This window comes from Bombina bombina, chromosome 3, assembly GCF_027579735.1.
Source record: "Bombina bombina isolate aBomBom1 chromosome 3, aBomBom1.pri, whole genome shotgun sequence".
Taxonomy (NCBI): domain Eukaryota; kingdom Metazoa; phylum Chordata; class Amphibia; order Anura; family Bombinatoridae; genus Bombina; species Bombina bombina.
The window spans coordinates 156,597,867-156,618,476 of NC_069501.1; the positions used below are offsets into that span (position 1 = coordinate 156,597,867).

Genomic DNA, 20,610 nt, shown 5'->3' on the forward strand with positions numbered 1-20,610 from the left:
TGTGGCTAAATCCCCCGATGAATCTCTGGTATGTGAGCCAGTGGAGCTGCTTAGATATCCTATGTGGTTTGTATTCCTATGCAGTTTGTTTTCTTGTGCCCGCACTTTTACACGGCACAGCTTCTCGAATTCTCGAGTGTGAGCAATGTGGTGCGGCTTGATCCCTTCTGCTAAAAAAGAAATAACAATAGTGTAGATTGCTAAAAAAATGTTTAAAATAAGAATTGCACTTACCAGCCAACGCGTTTCGGTCGTTAATCGACCTTTTTCAAGACTTGAAAAAAAGGTTGATTAACGACCGAAACGCGTTGGCTGGTAAGTGCAATTCTTATTTTAAACATTTTTTTAGCAATCTACACTATTGTTATTTCTTTTTTAGCAGAAGGGATCAAGCCGCACCACATTGCTCACACTCGAGAATTCGAGAAGCTGTGCCGTGTAAAAGTGCGGGCACAAGAAAACAAACTGCATAGGAATACAAACCACATAGGATATCTAAGCAGCTCCACTGGCTCACATACCAGAGATTCATCGGGGGATTTAGCCACATAAACTAATAGCCCAAACGGTTGGGGACACTTTTTTCACATTTTTTCATTTTTGTACACAATTTTTTACCAAATTTTTCTTGATCACTATTAACACAATTTTTTTTGAGCATTTCTGTTTTATTGAATCAGCAAAGACATTTTCAATTGACACCTGACACTCGATTATTGGATTTTTGTATCAAAATGTTGTTTTTTATGTTACAATGTTGATTTTTCACTGAGCACTCGCACTAATATGATAAATAAGGAATAAGTCATTTGTTAACACTAAGTTGGACAGTTTCAGTCCTTCATTAATAGAACTGTGGATAACTGTGTAATATTGTATATTGCAATATAAATCGGCACTTTCAGATTCAAATAGAAAATATTCACGTTTGGACCCCATACTAGCGGTAACCCGTTGAGTCACATTTGTGGTAAATCATTGTTTTAAATTGATATTTAGCGGCAGTCATCTGCAAAGTATTCCAAATGGTGATATAAGTAATAACATATTAAACCAGTTGGAAAAGACAAATCTGTCTAAAACTATTAACAGAAAAGGAGTTCATACATATTTCATATCTATAGTAGAGGGAAACCTCCCAAACCATAGGTGATTTAAATACAATAACCCTAGTGAATAGGATATTTGCCAATCTGAAAAGATTTGTGAAGAAAAACCACTGCTAACATTGTTTCATATATTTTTTAGAAATTTTAGTGTGTTATATAATTTTAGTGTGTTATATATTTTTAATGTGTTGTATACTTAAAGATTGTTAACATGGATCCATGAGGGAAACCTTAAACAAACATTGAAAAGTGTGGACCCTTACGATATATAAGATATAACAGCCGTGTTATAAAATAGCAATTGTCATTTAAAGAAATTTGAATGCAAACATAATTTGTTTTATAAGATATTTTATTGTATTAAAATCTCAATATCCTTTTAAATCATACTTCAGTATACTGTATTCATTGTAGGACCCAGCCTTTCAGTTGGCGCTGTTATATTTGTGAAGTTAATATATATATTATTACACACACAAACATATATATATATATATATAAATCATTAGGTATGCTTTGGAAGGGGTGCTGTTTAAATGAGGGGGACTTGGCACAGACATTGCCCTGGGGCCTAGTGAATTCTAGTTACACCTCTGGTCTTTAATGAAACTTATTAAATGTTCCCATAATACTGCACAATAGTGTTTACTGGCTCTTTAAGTCTTCACAGATGCAACCTATGGGGGTTGCTTTTTTCATAGCGGCGAGATCGCAATATTTTAGGAAGCCAGCAGGAGGGAGGTAGTAATAGCGCAGTCTTGCTGCTTGCGGCAAGACCCGCACTATTACAGACAGACAATCCCTTGACGACCAGCGACATACAGGGTACATCACGGTCGTTAAGTGGTTTAAATTAAACATATTCTTTTACATTCAACCGTTACTATTCAGTACTTTTCCCTCCCCCCAAATCCGCATCCTTATTTGGGAGTTGTTATTGCTCCTTAGTGCAGCACACTGTTGTTGTCATTCATGACCCTTTTCTTTCTACCAAAGCATTTGCATCTTTCATGATGTCACCAAGATCTCGCTGTGAATGTGAAAAGTTGCGCATGCGCAGATTAAACACCACAGGAAACCCAGGTGTGAAGACTTACACAATCGCGCATGCACAAAACCGCGCAACTGGTAAATCTTCCATTGAATAATCGTTAAAACTTTGAGAGAAAAAAATATATATACTGGTTGTGGGCAGACAGGCAGTAATACACAGAGGCAATATTAATAAAGGTTTTTAAATACTTAAAATATATATTTAGTGAAAATGATTAATTAAACTCATAATGAATACATTGGGCATTTGATAAATTGGATTAATATTTTCTGAGTTTACTGTCTCTTTAAAATATAAAAGCATCCATGCAACTACTAATTTTGACATTTCTTTCCTTTTAAACAATGCATTAAAAAAGTGTGATTTTATAAATAAACTGTATTTTTTTTTTTACAAACAACTTAAACAGTAAATAAGCAGTCTCATAATATCAAGGAACATTTTTGAGAAGGTTTATTAAAATGCATGCTATCTACAGTTTTAAATGAATGTGTCTTTTTCATAGTAAAATGATGAAACACTTTTATTGAAAATACCATTACCATTTCCTATAGATGAAAAAGGTTTATAAGGACATGATTTTATACAGGCAATCATAGATACAATCATTAAATTACCAAATACAGTAGTTAGTTTTGAATTAAACTCTTTGATTATTATTCTTTTTATTGTCACTATATAATTTTTAACCACTGACTGCCATCTACTGGTCTTGTAAGGCAATGCAATAGAACAAATACATTCTTGTTCTGTATATAATTCCAGTTTGCTTCTATTATCAAATTTGCTCCCATGGCAGTGGTGGTTCTTTGGGGGTGCTGAGGAGTGTTATGCACCTCCAAATGCATGTGTAGCACTACTGTTGAGATGCAAAAGGCTCTATATTTTATGTTCTACACCTTTGTTAGCTCCCAATTAGCCCCCCAAATATTAAATGCTAGAACTGCCACTGTCCTATGATATTCTTATTCTAGAGATACCTAGGTAGGTGTCTGGAGCACTACATGACAGTAAATAGTGCTGTTGCAAATATATAACATCCATGCAAAACTGCTGCCATATCATGCTCCTGACACATGCACGCTCCTGAGTATATGTCTCTGCCTTTTAACAAAAGATATCAAGAGAATGAAGAAAATGTGATAATAGAAGTAAACTATAAAGTTGTTTAAAATGTTATGCTCTATTTGAATTATATATGCAAAACAGAAAGAGAAGCAGTCTGCCAGTACGAACAGCAACTCAATAGTTTGTTCTATGGCTCGGTTGCCACCTGGGAGTAGTTTCTTTCTGCCCTATTGTGCTTTTCACAGAGGAAAACTGTCCTGTAGGATATCACCCCCAAAGAACCACCACTGCCATGGGATTGACCAAGGAGTCCACATCTGCTTTTCCCCATCACCCTTAGGGAGACGATCCCCAGGGTCATATAACATATGCAAAACAAGGTCATGGGGGAAACCAGACGTGGACTGCACCTCACTGACGAGGCCCAGAGAAGGCCGGAACGATCGTCTGGGGTTGCCGTTTTCCTTGTTCAGAGGAGAATTGCCTGGTATTTTGGGGCTAGACTTACCATGTCGGCGAGATCAGACTGATATACTACAGGAAAGTTTTCCTCTGTGAAAAGCACAATTGGGCAGAAAGAAGCTACTCTCAGGTGGCAACCGGGCCATAGAACAAGCTATTGAGCTGCTGTTCATTCCTGGCAGACTGCTTCTCTTTCTGTTTTGCATATGTAATATGACCCTGGGGATAGTCTCCCTAAGGGTGATGGGGGAAACCAGACGTGGACTCCTTGCCCAATGTGCTTAGAGGGATATGGCTCCACCTCACTGACGAGGCCCAGAGAAGGCCAAAACGATCATCTGGGGTTTCCGTTTTCCTTGTTTAGAGGAGAATTGCCTGGTATTTTGGGGCTGGACTGACCATGTCGGCGGGATCAGACTAATATAATACAGGAAAGATTTCCTCTGTGAAAAGCTCAATTGGGCAGAAAGAAGCTACTCTCAGGTGCAACTGGGACATAGAACAAGCTATTGAGCTGCTGTTCGTTCCTGGCAGATTGCTTCTCTTTCTGTTTTGCATCTATCTGAAGTATGCAAGAATAATTTTGAGTTTCATGTCTTTTTAACAAAGGAAAATATCCTGTTTATTATCATGTGGAGTTTGCTATTGAAAATAGCAGAGTATACAGCTAACAATTCCTTTTCAAAAGGGTTCAAAGGGTTTTATTTCTAGAGTCAATGCTGGGCTTTATATCCCTTTAACCATTTCAGCCACTGGAGGAATTAGATTTATTAACATATCACAATTGATAGGTTGTTGGATGACAGGTTAAATTGAAAATATATTTTTTTTGTTTTCTTTGCTGGCTTTGCTTCAAGTAGAAAATGTAAAAATATATTTAAAAAAGGAAAAGTGCGGTATTAGTTTGAATTTAAAGTGAAGGTAAACTTTGATGAATGAAAGCCCGGTTTTTAAAAATACTATTAAAAACAGGCACACTTTAATTCATCAAAGTTTAGAAAGCAGCCGTTTTGTTTAAAAAACGTACCTTTCTTCTTTTCACAGCCGGAGCAGCTTCCCTCACCCGGAGATCCTCTCTTCACACGTCAGCAATGACTAATCCGGCTTTCTCATATCATGGCATGGCCTCAGGCAAGGACTCCCCTGGGGGGGAAGCCGTGATTGGAGGAAGATGGATTAGTCATTGCTGAAGTGTGAAGAGAGGATCTCCGCGTGGGGGAAGCTGCTCCGGCTGTGAAAAGAAGACAGGTAAGTTTTTAAACAAAACGGCTGCTTTCTAAACTTTGATGAATGAAAGTGCCCCTGTTTTTAATAGTATTTTTAAAAACCGGGCTTTTATTCATCAAAGTTTACCTTCACTTTAAATTTAAACAGCTTTTACTTACACTTTTTTTCAGCCAAATACATAATAAGCAAGTGTCAGGGTACCAGAAACCAGACAGAGACATGAAATGCTAAATTAATCAAACCTTTATTAAAAAAATAAAAAAAATTATAACCAGTCCAAAAGCCAAATGACAAGCCAGGAGTCAAAGCCATAGAAGATAATCAGACGAGCCAGGTCAGGAACCAAAGCGAGTAGTCAGATAAGACGGGGTCAGGAACATGAAGATCAGCAAAGTCAGGAACAAGCCAGGGATCAGGAACCAGAAGGGAAGTCAAACAAGCCATGTTATACACAGAGTCAGGAACACAGAGCGATCAGAGACAATGCAAGGGCAATAGCAAACAAGACTAAGGCAGATAAATAGGGAGTGATGACATCATCATTTTGGGACTGCTACCTGCATCTCTCTGATAATGTTCTCCAGTTTGGCCATAAGAGGGAGTCTGGGAGTAGTGAGCAGTGTTACACAGTATACTATTCTGTAGCGAGGAATACCAAGACAAATATGTAAGTTTGATGACAGAAATCATTATATATTTTTTTTTTAAATCTTCTATGTACCTTTAAACAAGAACAACATTCACTACAAACTTGTATGTCAAACACTCCCACTCAAATGCCTCAGATTTCTGTTGCTACAGGCATGGAGAAAATATAGGTAGGTTTAAAATGGCCGCCAAGATAAAAAGCTGCAAATAACTAGTGAAATCAGGGTGAAACCCTGACAGCAAGATAATATTATTTTAAGGACAATGTAATTTAAGATATAACATTAAAGGGAATCTGATAATTATAGTAACAAGATAATAGGTAAAGTAGTACTAATGGTAAGTACCTATATGTGCCAAATATTTTTGTAATCAACAAGCACCTGTTAGGTATAATGTTTCACATATAGATACATGATTCTCAGAGGTATTATTCACACACCTATGCTATATATTGATATCTAGAGAGTTTAAGTGTTTTTAAACGTGTATGATTGAATAGTTAAACCAATAAAGATAAAGTATGAATGGTTAAAAATCATTCCTGTATTATTCAGGGAGAATTTTTCCTAAATAATTGCAGGGGTAAAGCACTTTTTTTGTTATAGACTTTGTAACTCATTTATCTAGGAATCTAATTACTTGTCCTGTAGAATATACAGCTATAGCTTTTTGAAAAAGTATTCCCCATTATCTCACAAATCTTTACCATTTTAGAGCTTTCTCCCAATTGTGCAATGCTGATCAACAGAGGCATTTGAGTGGGAGTGTTTGACAGTCAAGTTTGTAATAAATGTTGCTCATGTTCAAATGTACATGGAGTATTTAAAAAAAAAATCTAATTTATTTCTGTAATCAAACTTACATATTTTTCTTGGTATTCCTTGCGACAGCATAGCATACTGAAGCAGGCTCATGGGTTATGCACTATATGCATAACATTATATATTACCAATATGGTTACAAACACAGTTACCATATGATGCATAAACCACGTGCACAACATATCATTTTGTTCTCATTTTAAGTAGCTAAGTTTAAAAAAAAATAAAAAAATACCAAGAAGTAGTCAACATGATCATGAAGTAAAAAGGGAAAATATACCTCCCAACATTTGTGACTGGGTATCAGGGATTCAGGAGGTTGTTGGGGGCCCATCACTGTTTTGTGGGTGTAGATGTGTTAAGAGGGATGGGATCATGGGTGATTAGTGGGTGGGATTGTGGGTGTGTGTGAGTGGTCAGTGGGTGTGTCTGTGTAGTTTATGGGCGTGTCTTGGTGTTCCGCGATGAGGCTTAGGGAAATTATGCAAATAGGAACATATGAATGTCTCAGAGGGACAGCAGTACAGAGCTTCGGATCAGGGACTGTCCCTCTCATGTCCTGGGCCTTTTTAATTTTATGTTTTATATGAACCATGGAAGTTTAAAGGGATATGAAACACAAAATGTTATTTAGCGATTCAGACAGAAGATACCATTTTTAAAAAAGTTTCCAATTTTCTTCTATTATCAGACTTGCTTTGTTCCCATGATATGCTATGTTAAAGACATAACTAGGTGGGTATATGTTCACTACATGGCAGGAAATAGGGCTGCCATCTAGTGCTCTTGCAAAAGGATAACATTCTTGTAAAACTGCTGCCATCTAGTGCTCCAGAAACAGACACGCTCCTGAGTCTATGTCTCTTCTTTTCAACAAAAGATACCAACAGAATGAAGAAAAAATGCTAATAGAAGTAAATAAGAACGTTATTTAAAATTGAATGCTCTATCTGAATCATGCACACAAAAATGTATGGTTCATATCCCTTTAATCAAAAGTAGAAAAAAAAATAATGATTTAGTTTTAATATTTATTTTCCTTGCTTTTCTCATATTTGAACTCTGGAAGTTGTGTTTGTTTTCAGATGCAATGCTATATACAGTACATTTATACAAGATTACATGAAGATGAACACAAAGACATGAAGATGTACACACACACTGTCACTCACCTATAATTCCCTGATACCCAGTATCCGCTGTCACAGATAATCACATGATTTACATGGACAAATACTGATAGACAAATAGCAATACTCTCCATAGTACAAACTGAGATCTAGAATAGAGATATCTCCACCTCTACCATTGTCATCAGTTTTCATACAGAAATTCCAAAACAGCTTTTGTCCCCTAATAGAACATCACCTAACTATATTTATTGAATAAACAGCACACATTTATTTTTTTAAATATCCACATCCCCCGCCCCAATGAAAACACCATCTATCCCATGTTTATCTATGGATCAGTCTTTAGTAAACACATACTATAAGCCCTTGGCTACCATTCAAATTACCCAAGAAAATATTTCTGTTTACCAAATAAAAACATGTTGTACAAGGTCAGTTTGAAAATAAACAAAACATTAGTGCCGCCTAAAAGGGACAGTAAACACCTTGTAATTACAACACAGTTTTGAATAACATAGCAGCCAAGTTTTAAGGTTTTTAAAACAAATTAACATTCTTTTTACTGAAATTATATTATTTTTATTTTAATAGCCAAACTCCACTTACCATTTGCCTTATTTGAATGAGCCAAACTGGGCTTTTTGCTAAATTACATGAAAAGGGAGCAAAATAAATAACGAACATATATTGCACAGTTGTTTCCTTATGCATAACTAACATTTTATTTAACAATCTCAAGGTGTTTACTGTACCTTTAAAGGGATGCCTAGCGTATGGTAAGGGCTAAATATACTCTGGGAGGTTTGTTTCTCTATTCAGGTCTGTATTTGTGCTTTGTTTATAGTCTCTACATCATTTATATTTAGTTACATATCTAAAAAGCTTTAAACTCTTGACCTTTATATCACATAACAGAAAATCATAGTAGTAAACATATGGTATTGTCCATAAAATGGATTAATCCTTTCTATCCGTATCTGCTACTTTTAGAAATAAAAAAATGAATCTCCTTTACAGAGCTAGATTGGGAATTAAAACAGCCCTGGAAAAATTGAAGACCAGCCCTATTTTCCGTTGAGTCCTTAGAATGCACACGTCCCATTTTTCTTAAAGAGACAGTATACACCAATTTCATATAACTGCATGTAATAGACACTACTATAAAGAATAATATGCACAGATACTGATCTAAAAATCCAGTATAAAACCTTTTAAAAACTTACTTAGAAGCTCTCAGTTTATCTTTGTTAAAAAGGTAGCTGGAACACCCACTGCAAGTCTTTTTAAAAACAACAACCTGTATAGGCTATATAAATGGATAATCTACAAAACATTTATGCAAAGAAAAATCTAGTGTATAATGTCCCTTTAAGGAGATTATTGGGATACTCCTTCCCCCAATAATTTTTTTTTAGAATGAAATTATATTGATTTGAAATAAAAAGTTTTTTTGCCAGATTGTTGTTATATAGGCACCCTACAACCCAATTTCATCCATGACCCTCTTTCACAGTGTGAAAATAGTTATCCACAGTGTGATCTGGAGAAGATTCTCAAAACAGTGTGTCACTCTCTCACTAGAGAGCTACTGATGTGGTACATGGTCTAGGAAGTAAAATGTACATGGAAATACTTTGTGACCTTAAAGTGAATGTAGATTTTGATGCTAAAGTGCCGGTTTTTAGAAATTCGATTAAAAACAGGGGCACTTTAATTCATCAAAATTTACATTTCACTCCTGTTGTAAAAAACTTGACAGCAGCTCCAGCTTCCTCCGGTCGTCGCAGGACATTTCTGATGTCAGAAATGATGGATAGGTCATCCTCCAATCACGGCTTCCCCCCTGGGGGAATCAGTGACTGATTCAAAGCCGTGATTGGAGGAAGCCTGATTCCTCATTTTAGACCCAGGAAGAGGCTTTGCGACGGGTGGAGGGAGCTAGAGCTGCTGTCAAGATTAAAAGGTAATTTTTTTTTCACAACAGGAGTGAAATGTAAATTTTGATGAATTAAAGTGCCCCTGTTTTTAATAAAAATTTTAAAAACAGGGCACATATAGCTTAGAGGAGAAGGGAGGTGATACAGCTGCTTAGAATCACTAGCAGAGCCCTCCTCTTAAATTGTAGCTGGCTAGCCCACCAGGAAATTAACTGGTGTCCTGGTACGCCAATCCAGCCTTGCTCTGCTACTTATACCTTCCAAACAGCTCTCTTAACTCCCTCACTCCCCACTGGTCACCACCATCTCAGGTACTGGTAGACAGTCTAGGCATAGTTTTATTTTTTTAATTTTTGTAGTGTAGAGAACCCTCTTCAGCCACCCACCTCTCTACCCCCCCTATACAGCTCTCTAACCCTCCCCCCTCCAACTAGGTGCTGCCATCTTATTTAATGGCAACTGTCTGCCAGTACCAACTTTATAGATTTGTTTTACATTTGTTTTATTATTATTTATATAGAAAAACATTCTGTAGTGTAGTGATTCCCCTACCCCCAACCGATTGTTCAAAGAGTCCCCTCCTTTACCCGTTTCTGTAGTGTAATGAACCCATTCCTCCCTCACCAAATCTTTTTTCCGTAGCATAGGAAATCCTCCTCTCTCCTGCGATGCGCCACCTGCATCCCTCCTTTCCTCCCACACTACCCATGGCATCACCACAAGCCATTGCAGACAGTGACACAGAGTGTCACTATCTGCTTTGCCAATCTGCCTTCATATTGTCAAGGAAGATTAATCAGTTCTTTCTTACTATTTAAAGGCAGATGCCTTTAGCCTCTGGCTGCAGTCTAAGCTGTCAAAGCTGACAGCAAGGACCTCAGCATGAGGCAGAAGGTTGTACGTAGGTACTACATCAACAGGGTACTCTGAACAAAGTACCCTGTGATGTATTAAATACGTCCAATAGGCAAAGGGGTTAAACATACTTTAGAAATAGTGCTCAAAACTCACAGAGCACTGCTGGTCCAGAGTAAAAAAACACTACTGAACCAAACCAATCAGCATGTGAGTCGTGTGACCAGCGCTGATGACTAGTTCAGCTGTGTTTTCTGCTTGGGACCAGCAGTGCTCTGCAAGTCCTGAGTGGTATTTCTACTGTGTGTTTAACCCCTTTATAGACGTAGGTGCTGAGCAAAGTACCCTGTGATGTATTACCTACGTCCAATAGGGTTAAAGGGCCATTATAGTCAAAAAATTACATACTTGAATCCATTAGAATGTCATTTTAAGACTATGGACCCTAGACTACTGTGTATGTAACCCCGCAAAGCCAAATTTAAGCCATAAGCCAGAAAATCAAACAAGTAATGAAGTGTATAAAAAGGAGAGAAAAATATCATAAATATATAGTAAACTGGTTTATATGACTAAGAACAGTGGAATGGTTGCAACATCAAATAATGTTTATAGAATATTTAAACAGATGAAACTTTAAGATTATATAATGCAAAACATGGTTTACTCTATTTTCAGGTTCTGACAAAAGACTCTGTAACAATAATGGTGGATGCGGTGGTATTTTACCGGGTTTTTAATCCGACTGTTGCTATAGTGAAAGTAGACAATGCCAATTTAGCGACTCACATGCTGGCTCAGACTACACTTAGGAATATGCTGGGAACCAAAAGCCTGACAGAAATTCTAGTAGAACGTGAAGAAATGGCTGACCAAATGGGGGTAAGTAACTTCCATTATATTCAATGTGTATAAATGGTTATCTATGTACAACCAGCAATCAACAGCTAGCTTCCAGCTCCTGAACCTACCTAGGTATACTTTTCAACAAAGGATACCAAAGGAAAAAATCAAGTTAGATAAATGAAGTTAATTGGAAAATTGTTTAAAGTCATATGCTGTATCTGAATCACAAAAGAAAAAAATGTGGGTTTCATGTCCCTTTAACTTGAGTACATTTGTAAGTCAATTGTAGCAAATTTTAGCCTTGTCTTTATTCTGAACAATCATCAGATGTTTGCAAAACATGTAGCAATTTTAGGTATCGCAAATGTTACAAAAACTATTAAATAATAATAATAATAATAAATAAAAAATTAAATGTTGCCTCTTATAGAAATTTTATTTAAATATTTAAAGAGACAGTAAGGTCAAAATTAAACTTTCATGGTTTAGGCAGAGAATAATATTTAAAAAAAATCTAATCAAATGTTATTCTCTTGGTATCCTTTATCAAGCAGTAAACCTAGTGTGCACATATCTTTAGCACACTATCGCCTAGATTTAGAGTTTTGTAGGTAAAAAGCCGCGTAGCTAACGCTGCTTTTTTTGCCAACGCATCCTTCCAACAATGCTGGTATTTAGAGTTGTCTGAGGGGCTGCGTTAGGCTCAAAAAAGGGTACGTTGAGCCTAACTTAGCTCCACTTCAACCCTCAATACCAGCGTTGCTTACGGTAGCGGTAAGCAGCTAAAACATGCTCGTGCACGATATCCACATAGGAAACAATGGGGCAGTTTGGGCTGAAAAAAAACCTAACACCTGCAAAAAAGCAGCGTTCAGCTCCTAATGCAGCCCCATTGTTTCCTATGGGGAAACACTTTCTAAGTCTGCACCTAACACCCTAACATGAACACCGAGTCTAAACACCCTTAACCTTACACTTATTAACCCCTAATCTGCCGCCCCCACTATCGCTGACACCTACATTATACTATTAACCCCTAATCTGCCACTCCGGACACCGCCGCAACCTACATTATAGCTATGAACCCCTAATCTACTGCCCCTAACACCACCGACCCCTATATTATATTTATTAACCCCTAATCTGCCCCCCCAACATCGCCGCTACCTTACCTACACTTATTAACCCCTAATCTGCAGACCGGACCTCGCCGCCACTATAATAAATGTATTAACCCCTAAACCGCCGCACTCCCGCCTCGCAAACACTAGAATAAATAGTATTAACCCCTAATCTGCCCTCCCTAACATCGCCGCCACCTACCTACAATTATTAACCCCTAATCTCCCGCCCGCACCGTCGCCGCTACTATAATAAAGTTATTAACCCCTAAACCTAACTCTAACCCTAACCCTAACACCCCCCTAACATAAATATAATTTAAATAAAACGAAATAATATTCCTAAAATTAACTAAATTATTCCTATTTAAAACTAAATACTTACCTATAAAATAAACCCTAATATAGCTACAATATAAATAATAATTACATTGTAGCTATTTTAGGATTTATATTTATTTTACAGGCAACTTTGTATTTATTTTAACTAGGTACAATAGCTATTAAATAGTTAATAACTATTTAATAGCTACCTAGTTAAAATAAATACAAAATTACATGTAAAATAAATCCTAACCTAAGTTACAATTAAACCTAACACTACACTATCATTAAATTAATTAAATAAATTACCTACAAATACCTAAAATAAAATACAATAAAATAAACAATTCTATAATACAAAAAAAACAAACACTAAATTACAAAAAAAAAAAAGAATTACAAGCAGTTTAAACTAATTACACCTAATCTAAGCCTCCTAATAAAATTAAAAAATCCCCCCAAAATAAAAAATTCCCTAACCTATTCTAAAATACAAAAGTAATCAGCTCTTTTACCAGCCCTTAAAAGGGCTTTTTGCGGGGCCTTGCCCCAAAGTAATCAGCTCTTTAAACCGGAAAATAAAATACAATACCCACCCCAACATTACAACCCACCACCCACATACCCCTACTCTAACCCACCCAAACCCCCTTAAAAAAACCTATCGCTAACCCCCTGAAGATCATCCTACCTTGAGTCGTCTTCACTCAGCCGAGCCGAATTCTTCATCCAAGGTGCGCAGAGGAGGTCCTTGATCCGGTAGAAGTTTTCATCCAAGCGGGGCAAGAAGAGGTCCTCCATCCGGTAGAAGTGTTCATCCAGGCGGCGTCTTCAATCTTCATCCATCCGGAGCGGAGCCATCTTCTGTATCGTGTGTGGGGGTCTTTGTCATCTACGATCTCACACTATTGTGGCGCCTCCTTATTGGCTGATGCAATCAGCCAATCAGATTTTTTCTACCTTAATTCCGATTGGCTGATAGAATTCTATCAGCCAATCGGAATTGAAGGGATGCCATCTTGGATGACATCCCTTAAAGGAACCTTCTACCGGATGGAGGACCTCTTCTTGCCCCGCTTGGATGAAGACTTCTACCGGATCAAGGACCTCCTCTGCGCACCTTGGATGAAGAATTCGGCTCGGCTGAGTGAAGCCGACTCAAGGTAGGATGATCTTCAGGGGGTTAGCGATAGGTTTTTTTAAGGGGGTTAGAGTAGGGGTATGTGGGTGGTGGGTTGTAATGTTGGGGGGGGGGGTATTGTATTTTATTTTCAGGTAAAAGAGCTGATTACTTTGGGGCAAGGCCCCGCAAAAAGCCCTTTTAAGGGCTGGTAAAAGAGCTGATTACTTTTGTATTTTAGAATAGGGTAGGGAATTTTTTATTTTGGGGGGATTTTTTATTTTATTAGGGGGCTTAGATTAGGTGTAATTAGTTTAAACTGCTTGTAATTTTTTTTTTTTTTTGTAATTTAGTGTTTGTTTTTTGTATTATAGAATTGTTTATTTTATTGTATTTTATTTTAGGTAATTGTAGGTAATTTATTTAATTAATTTAATGATAGTGTAGTGTTAGGTTTAATTGTAACTTAGGTTAGAATTTATTTTACATGTAATTTTGTATTTATTTTAACTAGGTAGCTATTAAATAGTTATTAACTATTTAATAGCTATTGTACCTAGTTAAAATAAATACAAAGTTGCCTGTAAAATACATATAAATCCTAAAATAGCTACAACGTAAATATTAGTTATATTGTAGCTATATTAGGGTTTATTTTGTAGGTAAGTATTTAGTTTTAAATAGGAATAATTTAGTTAATTTTAGGAATATTATTTTGTTTTATTTAAATTATATTTATGTTAGGGGGTGTTAGGGTTAGGGTTAGAGTTAGGTTTAGGGGTTAATAACTATATTATAGTAGCGGCGATGGTGCGGGCGGGAGATTAGGGGTTAATAATTGTAGGTAGGTGGCGGCAATGTTAGGGAGGGCAGATTAGGGGTTAATACTATTTATTCTAGTGTTTGCGAGGCGGGAGTGCGGCGGTTTAGGGGTTGATACATTTATTATAGTGGCGGCGAGGTCCGGTCGGCAGATTAGGGGTTAATAAGTGTAGTTAGGTAGCGGCGACGTTGGGGGGGCAGATTAGGGGTTAATAAATATAATATAGGGGTCGGCGATGTTAGGGGCAGCAGATTAGGGGTTTATAGGTATAATGTAGGTGGCGGCGGTGTCCGGTCGGCAGATTAGGGGTTAAATTTTTTTTATTAGAGTGGCGGCGATGTGGGGGGTCCTCGGTTTAGGGGTACATAGGTAGTTTATGGGTGTTAGAGTACTTTAGAGCACAGTAGTTAGGAGCTTTATATTCCAGCGTTAGCCCATAAAGCTCTTAACTACTAACTTTTTTTTGCGGCATTAGGCAGATCCCATTGAAAAGATAGGATACGCAATTGGCGTAAGGGGATCTGCGGTAGCCTGGAGTCGCGGTAGGGAAGTGAGCGGTAGACCCTTTCCTGGCTGACTCTAAATACCAGCGGGCGGCCAAAAGCAGCGTTAGGACCCCTTAACGCTGCTTTTGACGGCTAACGCAAAACTCTAAATCTAGGTGTATAACATTGCTACAAACATTGTTGAAAACACTGCTGCCATGAGATCTAAAGACACAGTTTACTGTTCAATTAGAGATAACAAAAAAAGCAAATTTTAAATATTAATGCTCAATTTGTTCTACACTGTTGAATGTTGAGGTGAACATTTACAGACATCCAAAGTCTGCAAGAAGTAAGTATTGGAAGTGTTGAAAATACAATAAAGCATATTTGACTTAACACCTAAACAAAATTGAACTTTCGCAAGCGCAATATTTGCGCCCACTCAATAATCCTGGTACATTCAAATGTGCGCTGGTATTACAAGTTCAGCACAATACGAACACGACCACACGTTTGCATTGCATGGTAGCTTTGCACTTATGAGAGTGCGCTTCTATAGGCTCCAATGTGAGCCTCTTTCTGATGCCAATAGACACAGCTAACAACCTAGCGCAGCGCAGGGGTTAAGTCACGCAGCATTGGGCAGCAAATTTAAAATATATATGTATATGAATATATATTTATGTGTTTATATCTGTATATACACATATTAACACATAAATATATATACATATATATTAACATTATAAACACAGTCCCCACTTTTCAGTGCCGTTTTTTTTCCTAACACCCCACATCCCCAGACTTTAACCTCTTATAACTGCTTTGTGCATTTTTTTTCCAAAAAATAAAGATGCTCATATTTTACTTTATTTTTAAAAGGAACTGTACACTTTATTATGGGGCAATTGAGGTCTGACCACTGGTTAATTGCGCTTAGCACAGAGTGCTACCATGAGCTTGTGGGAGCTGAATATTTAACGTGCAATTTTACTCTTTTACGGGCGCACATTAAAATAGCACTTCACTTGTAATTTAGACTTAAATAAATGCTAAATAGAATGGTACATTCAAAGAATAGATTAGTCTGACAATAAAATGTAGATGTTGTCTTTAAAGTTTCATTAGCTGTTTAAATATTGACAAAATAAGTGAAAAGTGTTATTGTCTATTAATCAATGAGATGCCATGTTGTAACTGTGTTTTGCACTTCCATTTCTAACAGGACAAAAGCTCACAATTTCATAATGGAATTACAGGAAAAGGGCAAAAAATAAATAATGAAAGTATTTTGCAGATTTTTTTGATACGATATCATATACGATTTATAATTTTATATCACCATCTCCAGGTGTTTAATGTCCCTTTAAATTACAAAATACTCTAATGAATACCTTATTAATCAAATAATATTATGTTTAAGTAACTAGATTACAGAACAGACTGGGGACAAAGGTAAACAAACATGGAGAGAGTGAAAACGTACAGTTCTAAAGTCAGAACTAGAGGAAAAAAAGCAGAGACTGTGTTGTATATATATAGTGCATGAGTGCCAGAGCAAACAAAAGACCCGAGACCATTTGGTTAAGTGATTTCACCTGTAATCCATCTTCTTTCGCTAGTGTGGCTCCCCTGGAATAAAACTGCAGGATTATTGTGTTTGGTGGATTCATCTTCTTGGATATTTGTGCTGCTAACGCTGCTTCTGGGGCCAGCTGACACACATTCCTGTCCTTTACTAATACTGGTGATATTAAGTAGCACAAAGCAATCTGAAAGGGGGTTTAAACTGTAAGTGATCTTTGCTTCTCTCATTGTGCTACAAACATCTAGAGCAGATTAATAAATTACAGGTGAGAGAGAGGACATTTTTCTTCAGTGCTGAAGTCACCAAAAGCTGAAGCCCCGAGCTAAGACATTTTAACTTGTGTCAGCTCCTACAGAGCAAAGCAGCCCTGACCTGCAAAGTGAAGTTGTTATGTAGCCAAAGGCTGAACCAGGTTATTTAAAAGGAGAGCATTGCACATTACTGAAATGGATGTGAGACATTTTCCTGAAGCCTCAGCAATAACTGTATGACAGTTGGACAATTGGTACTTATGTTGCTGTAAGGTAGGTTACATTGCAGCAGAGAGCCAAGTAGAACTAAGTTTCAGTGACTGTAGAATGTTTTTAAAGGGACAGTAAACATATTTTTAAAATGATTGTGCTGTATATGCACAATTAAAGACATGGACACGTCACAGCAGTATTGGCTAGAGTCAGTGAGTGTCAAGGGGAGCCGGGCAGTCCATGGGAACATTTTCGGTGATGTGGGAAGTTGTGGGAGGGGCGTTCAGCAGATTTATGAACTCATGGCAATCTTGCAATATCCACAATGGTTGGAAGGGAAGATATAATTTTTTTTTACTCTCTGTCATCAACATTGGCAGTACGAGGTTGCAGAATTGTAAACGTAAATATGTGAAGAAAATTAGTTTTAAAAGAAAGATATTCCTAGATTCTAGAACAGGTGAAATGATATCACTTTAGTGTATATTGCTTGAAATTAACCTAGAGGTTGATGTAGTAGGTTACTGAGTTAAAGGGATAGTAAACACCAAAAATGTTATTGTTTAAAAAGATAGACAATCCCTTTATTTACCATTCCCCAGTTTTGCATAACCAACACAGTTATATTAATACACCTTTTACCTCTGTGATTACCTTATATCTAAGCATCTGCTGACTGCCTGCTTATCTCAGTTCTTTTGACAGACTTGCATTTCAGGCAATTAGTGCTGACTCTTAAATAACTCCATGTGCATGAGCACAATGTTATTTATATGAAACACATGAACTAACACCCTCTAGCTGTGAAAAAACAGTCAAATGCATTCAGATAAGAGGTAGCCTTCAAGGGCTTAACAATTAGCATATGGGCCTACCTAGGTTTAGCATTCAACTAACAATACCAATAGAACAAAGCAAATTTGATGATAAAAGTAAATAAAAAAATTGTTTAAAATTATATGCAATCTGTTTATGTATAGTAACACTTTTATACACCTTTTTGTATGGTGATGTCACTATTTATTTTGATTGGCATATGCTGCAGGTAACATTACATGACTATAAAAGTTAGAACTTCCAGAGACTTAAAGCGCAAAGCAGAAGCATGTGTGTGAATCTTGCTCAAGGGTCACAAAACCAGGTATGAAAGTTAAAAATAAACTTTTTTTGAGTCAGAGCATGAGATTGTAAGAAACATTTCAATTTGCTTGTTCTCTTTATATCGCTTCTTGAAAAGCATACTTAGGTAGTGTAGGGTTACTTCTTTTGTTCCTTAGCTCTGCTCTGGCTGATAAGGGTGCGGCACACGTTTTCTTCAGGGCCCTGGGGTGACCACTGAAATCACACACACATGCAACTGAGTGTTTTCACAAAAGTCCCGTTTATTTGAAGAACACACAAAGAATTTATAGTGATGTATACGTCATACATGAGGTCACAGGAAATATATAAAAAACGTAGTTAACTTCACATCTGCATAAGGGGCCCACAGGAAATAAGAATGTTGTTATAGCACATAACAGAATATGCCCATATAACCATTTGTAGAGAGGAACTTATATTAGAACCATATGTTACAACTTATACAGAAAGAAACTTGTGGAATGCTGCTTTATAAACATTTGATACAAGATTTAAAGTTACCCTCAATATGCTTAATATGTGAGATTCAAATTACCCATATAACATATATATATAATATATATATATATACACACATATACACATATATATATATATACATATACATATACATACATACACACATATATACCCATCATTCCCCTCTTTGATCACATCGTGATCACATAATCTGTAATGTTCCTACAATATAAACTATCTGGGTCTACCTCTAATTAAATTTTGCAGTTGAACTTTTTCTGCATCTTGTATCATACCTGATATTTTCTTTCCTAAAGTACAAGACATGTAACAGTTAAACAATGTTAATAATAGTAAACAAATAGGTGTAAAGTGTCCAGCATCTTCAGGTGAGTAATAACATGCCGTTATTAATACTATTGGGATATACACAAAGATCAATATCCCCATTAGGAAAAGGAAGATCTTGCAGGAATGTCTTGGATCCATGATTGAGATCGTCATCCTGGTCTTTGTGAGGAGTGATCGATACCTTATCACCCACTTCTCCTTTGTGAGGGGTGACCGATAGCTTGTCACCCGCTTCTCCTCTCTTTGGACAGAGTTTCACTCGTGAAGCGTGTATCCAGATGTCCTTGTCGTCAGTCAGTACGGCAGTCCTGGTTACAGCGATCACAGTGACTGGCTTGCTGAACGGGAAACCTCCTTTCTTTGCTTTATTCAGCTGGCGAATGCAGACCAGATCTCCAGGCTTGAAAGGATGGGTTGGTTCCTGTGAGGGAATAGGTAAACGGGAAGACACATCACCATAGATGCCATTCAATTTATCAATCAATTGTTTTACATATTGTTCCTTAATACAATCTAAATCACCATTTTTAATGATAAGTGGGCCTTTTACCCATGGAGTCGGGAATGGTCTACCCATTAGGACCTCAAATGGAGACAACCTGGTTGTCCTATTTGGGGTCATTCTGATTTCTGCTAAAATCGCAGGTAAATAGTTTTGCCATTTAACCCATGTACCTGCTGTTGCCTTTAAAAGTTTTTCCTTGATATTGCGATTCATTCTTTCTACAATCCCTGAGCTTTGAGGATGGTAGGGAATGTGAAAGTTCCAATTAATCTGTAACCATTCTACTAACTCATGTGTGATTTTACTAATGAACGCTGGACCGTTATCAGAATTAATCTGAAGCGGACAACCAAATCTGGGAATTATTTCAGTGGCTAAAATTTTAGCGACTGTTTTTGCATCTTCCCTCTGGGTAACAAAAGCTTCTGGCCACTTAGAAAATTGGTCAACTATTACAAGCAGATATAATTGTTTAGTGCCAGTTTTTGGAATATGTGTAAAATCAATTTGTAGATGTGTGAATGGGGCTGTAGGTGGGGGTAAGTGGTCATGCTGGGCTTTATTGGGAATGGTTGCATTGGTCTGTAAGCAATATACACATCTATTAATATATGCCTTGCAATGATCACCTATACCTCTAATGTAGAAAGATTGCTTCAACAAGTTAGTTGTTGGTTTTATACCTAGGTGTCCAACACCATGGGCTTGTGCTATAAAGAGTGGTGCACTGCTTTCCGGTATGCCCACCTTCCCCTCTTTAGAAAACAAACCATTCTCATCTAAAGCTAACCCATTAGTAGTCCAGAAAGATATGTCACTAGGAGTGGCATGTCCCTGGAGTTCAAGAAGCATATGGTCTGTAGGACATGAAGGTGGGGCTAAAACAGCATACATACGGATGGTGGATCCGGGTGTATGAGAAACATAAGCAGCCTCTTTAGCAATTTTATCTGCAAGTGCATTACCCAAGGAAATAGGGTCAGACTTGTATGTATGTGCACGGCAATGTATGATCGCTATGTCCTTTGGGAGTTGTATGGCCTCTAAAAGTTCATTAATCA

General features: G+C 37.1%; 1 protein-coding gene across 1 annotated transcript in view; it reads left to right on the forward strand.

Annotated features, from left to right (window-relative positions):
- Nucleotides 1–20,610, forward strand: part of LOC128652994 (stomatin-like) — a 126,655-nt gene that overhangs the window by 87,593 nt on the left and 18,452 nt on the right. Inside the window, exon 5 of the mRNA XM_053706020.1 lies at nucleotides 10,996–11,199. Within this exon, the coding sequence (XP_053561995.1) occupies nucleotides 10,996–11,199 (204 nt within the window). The remainder of the gene's footprint in view (nucleotides 1–10,995; nucleotides 11,200–20,610) is intronic.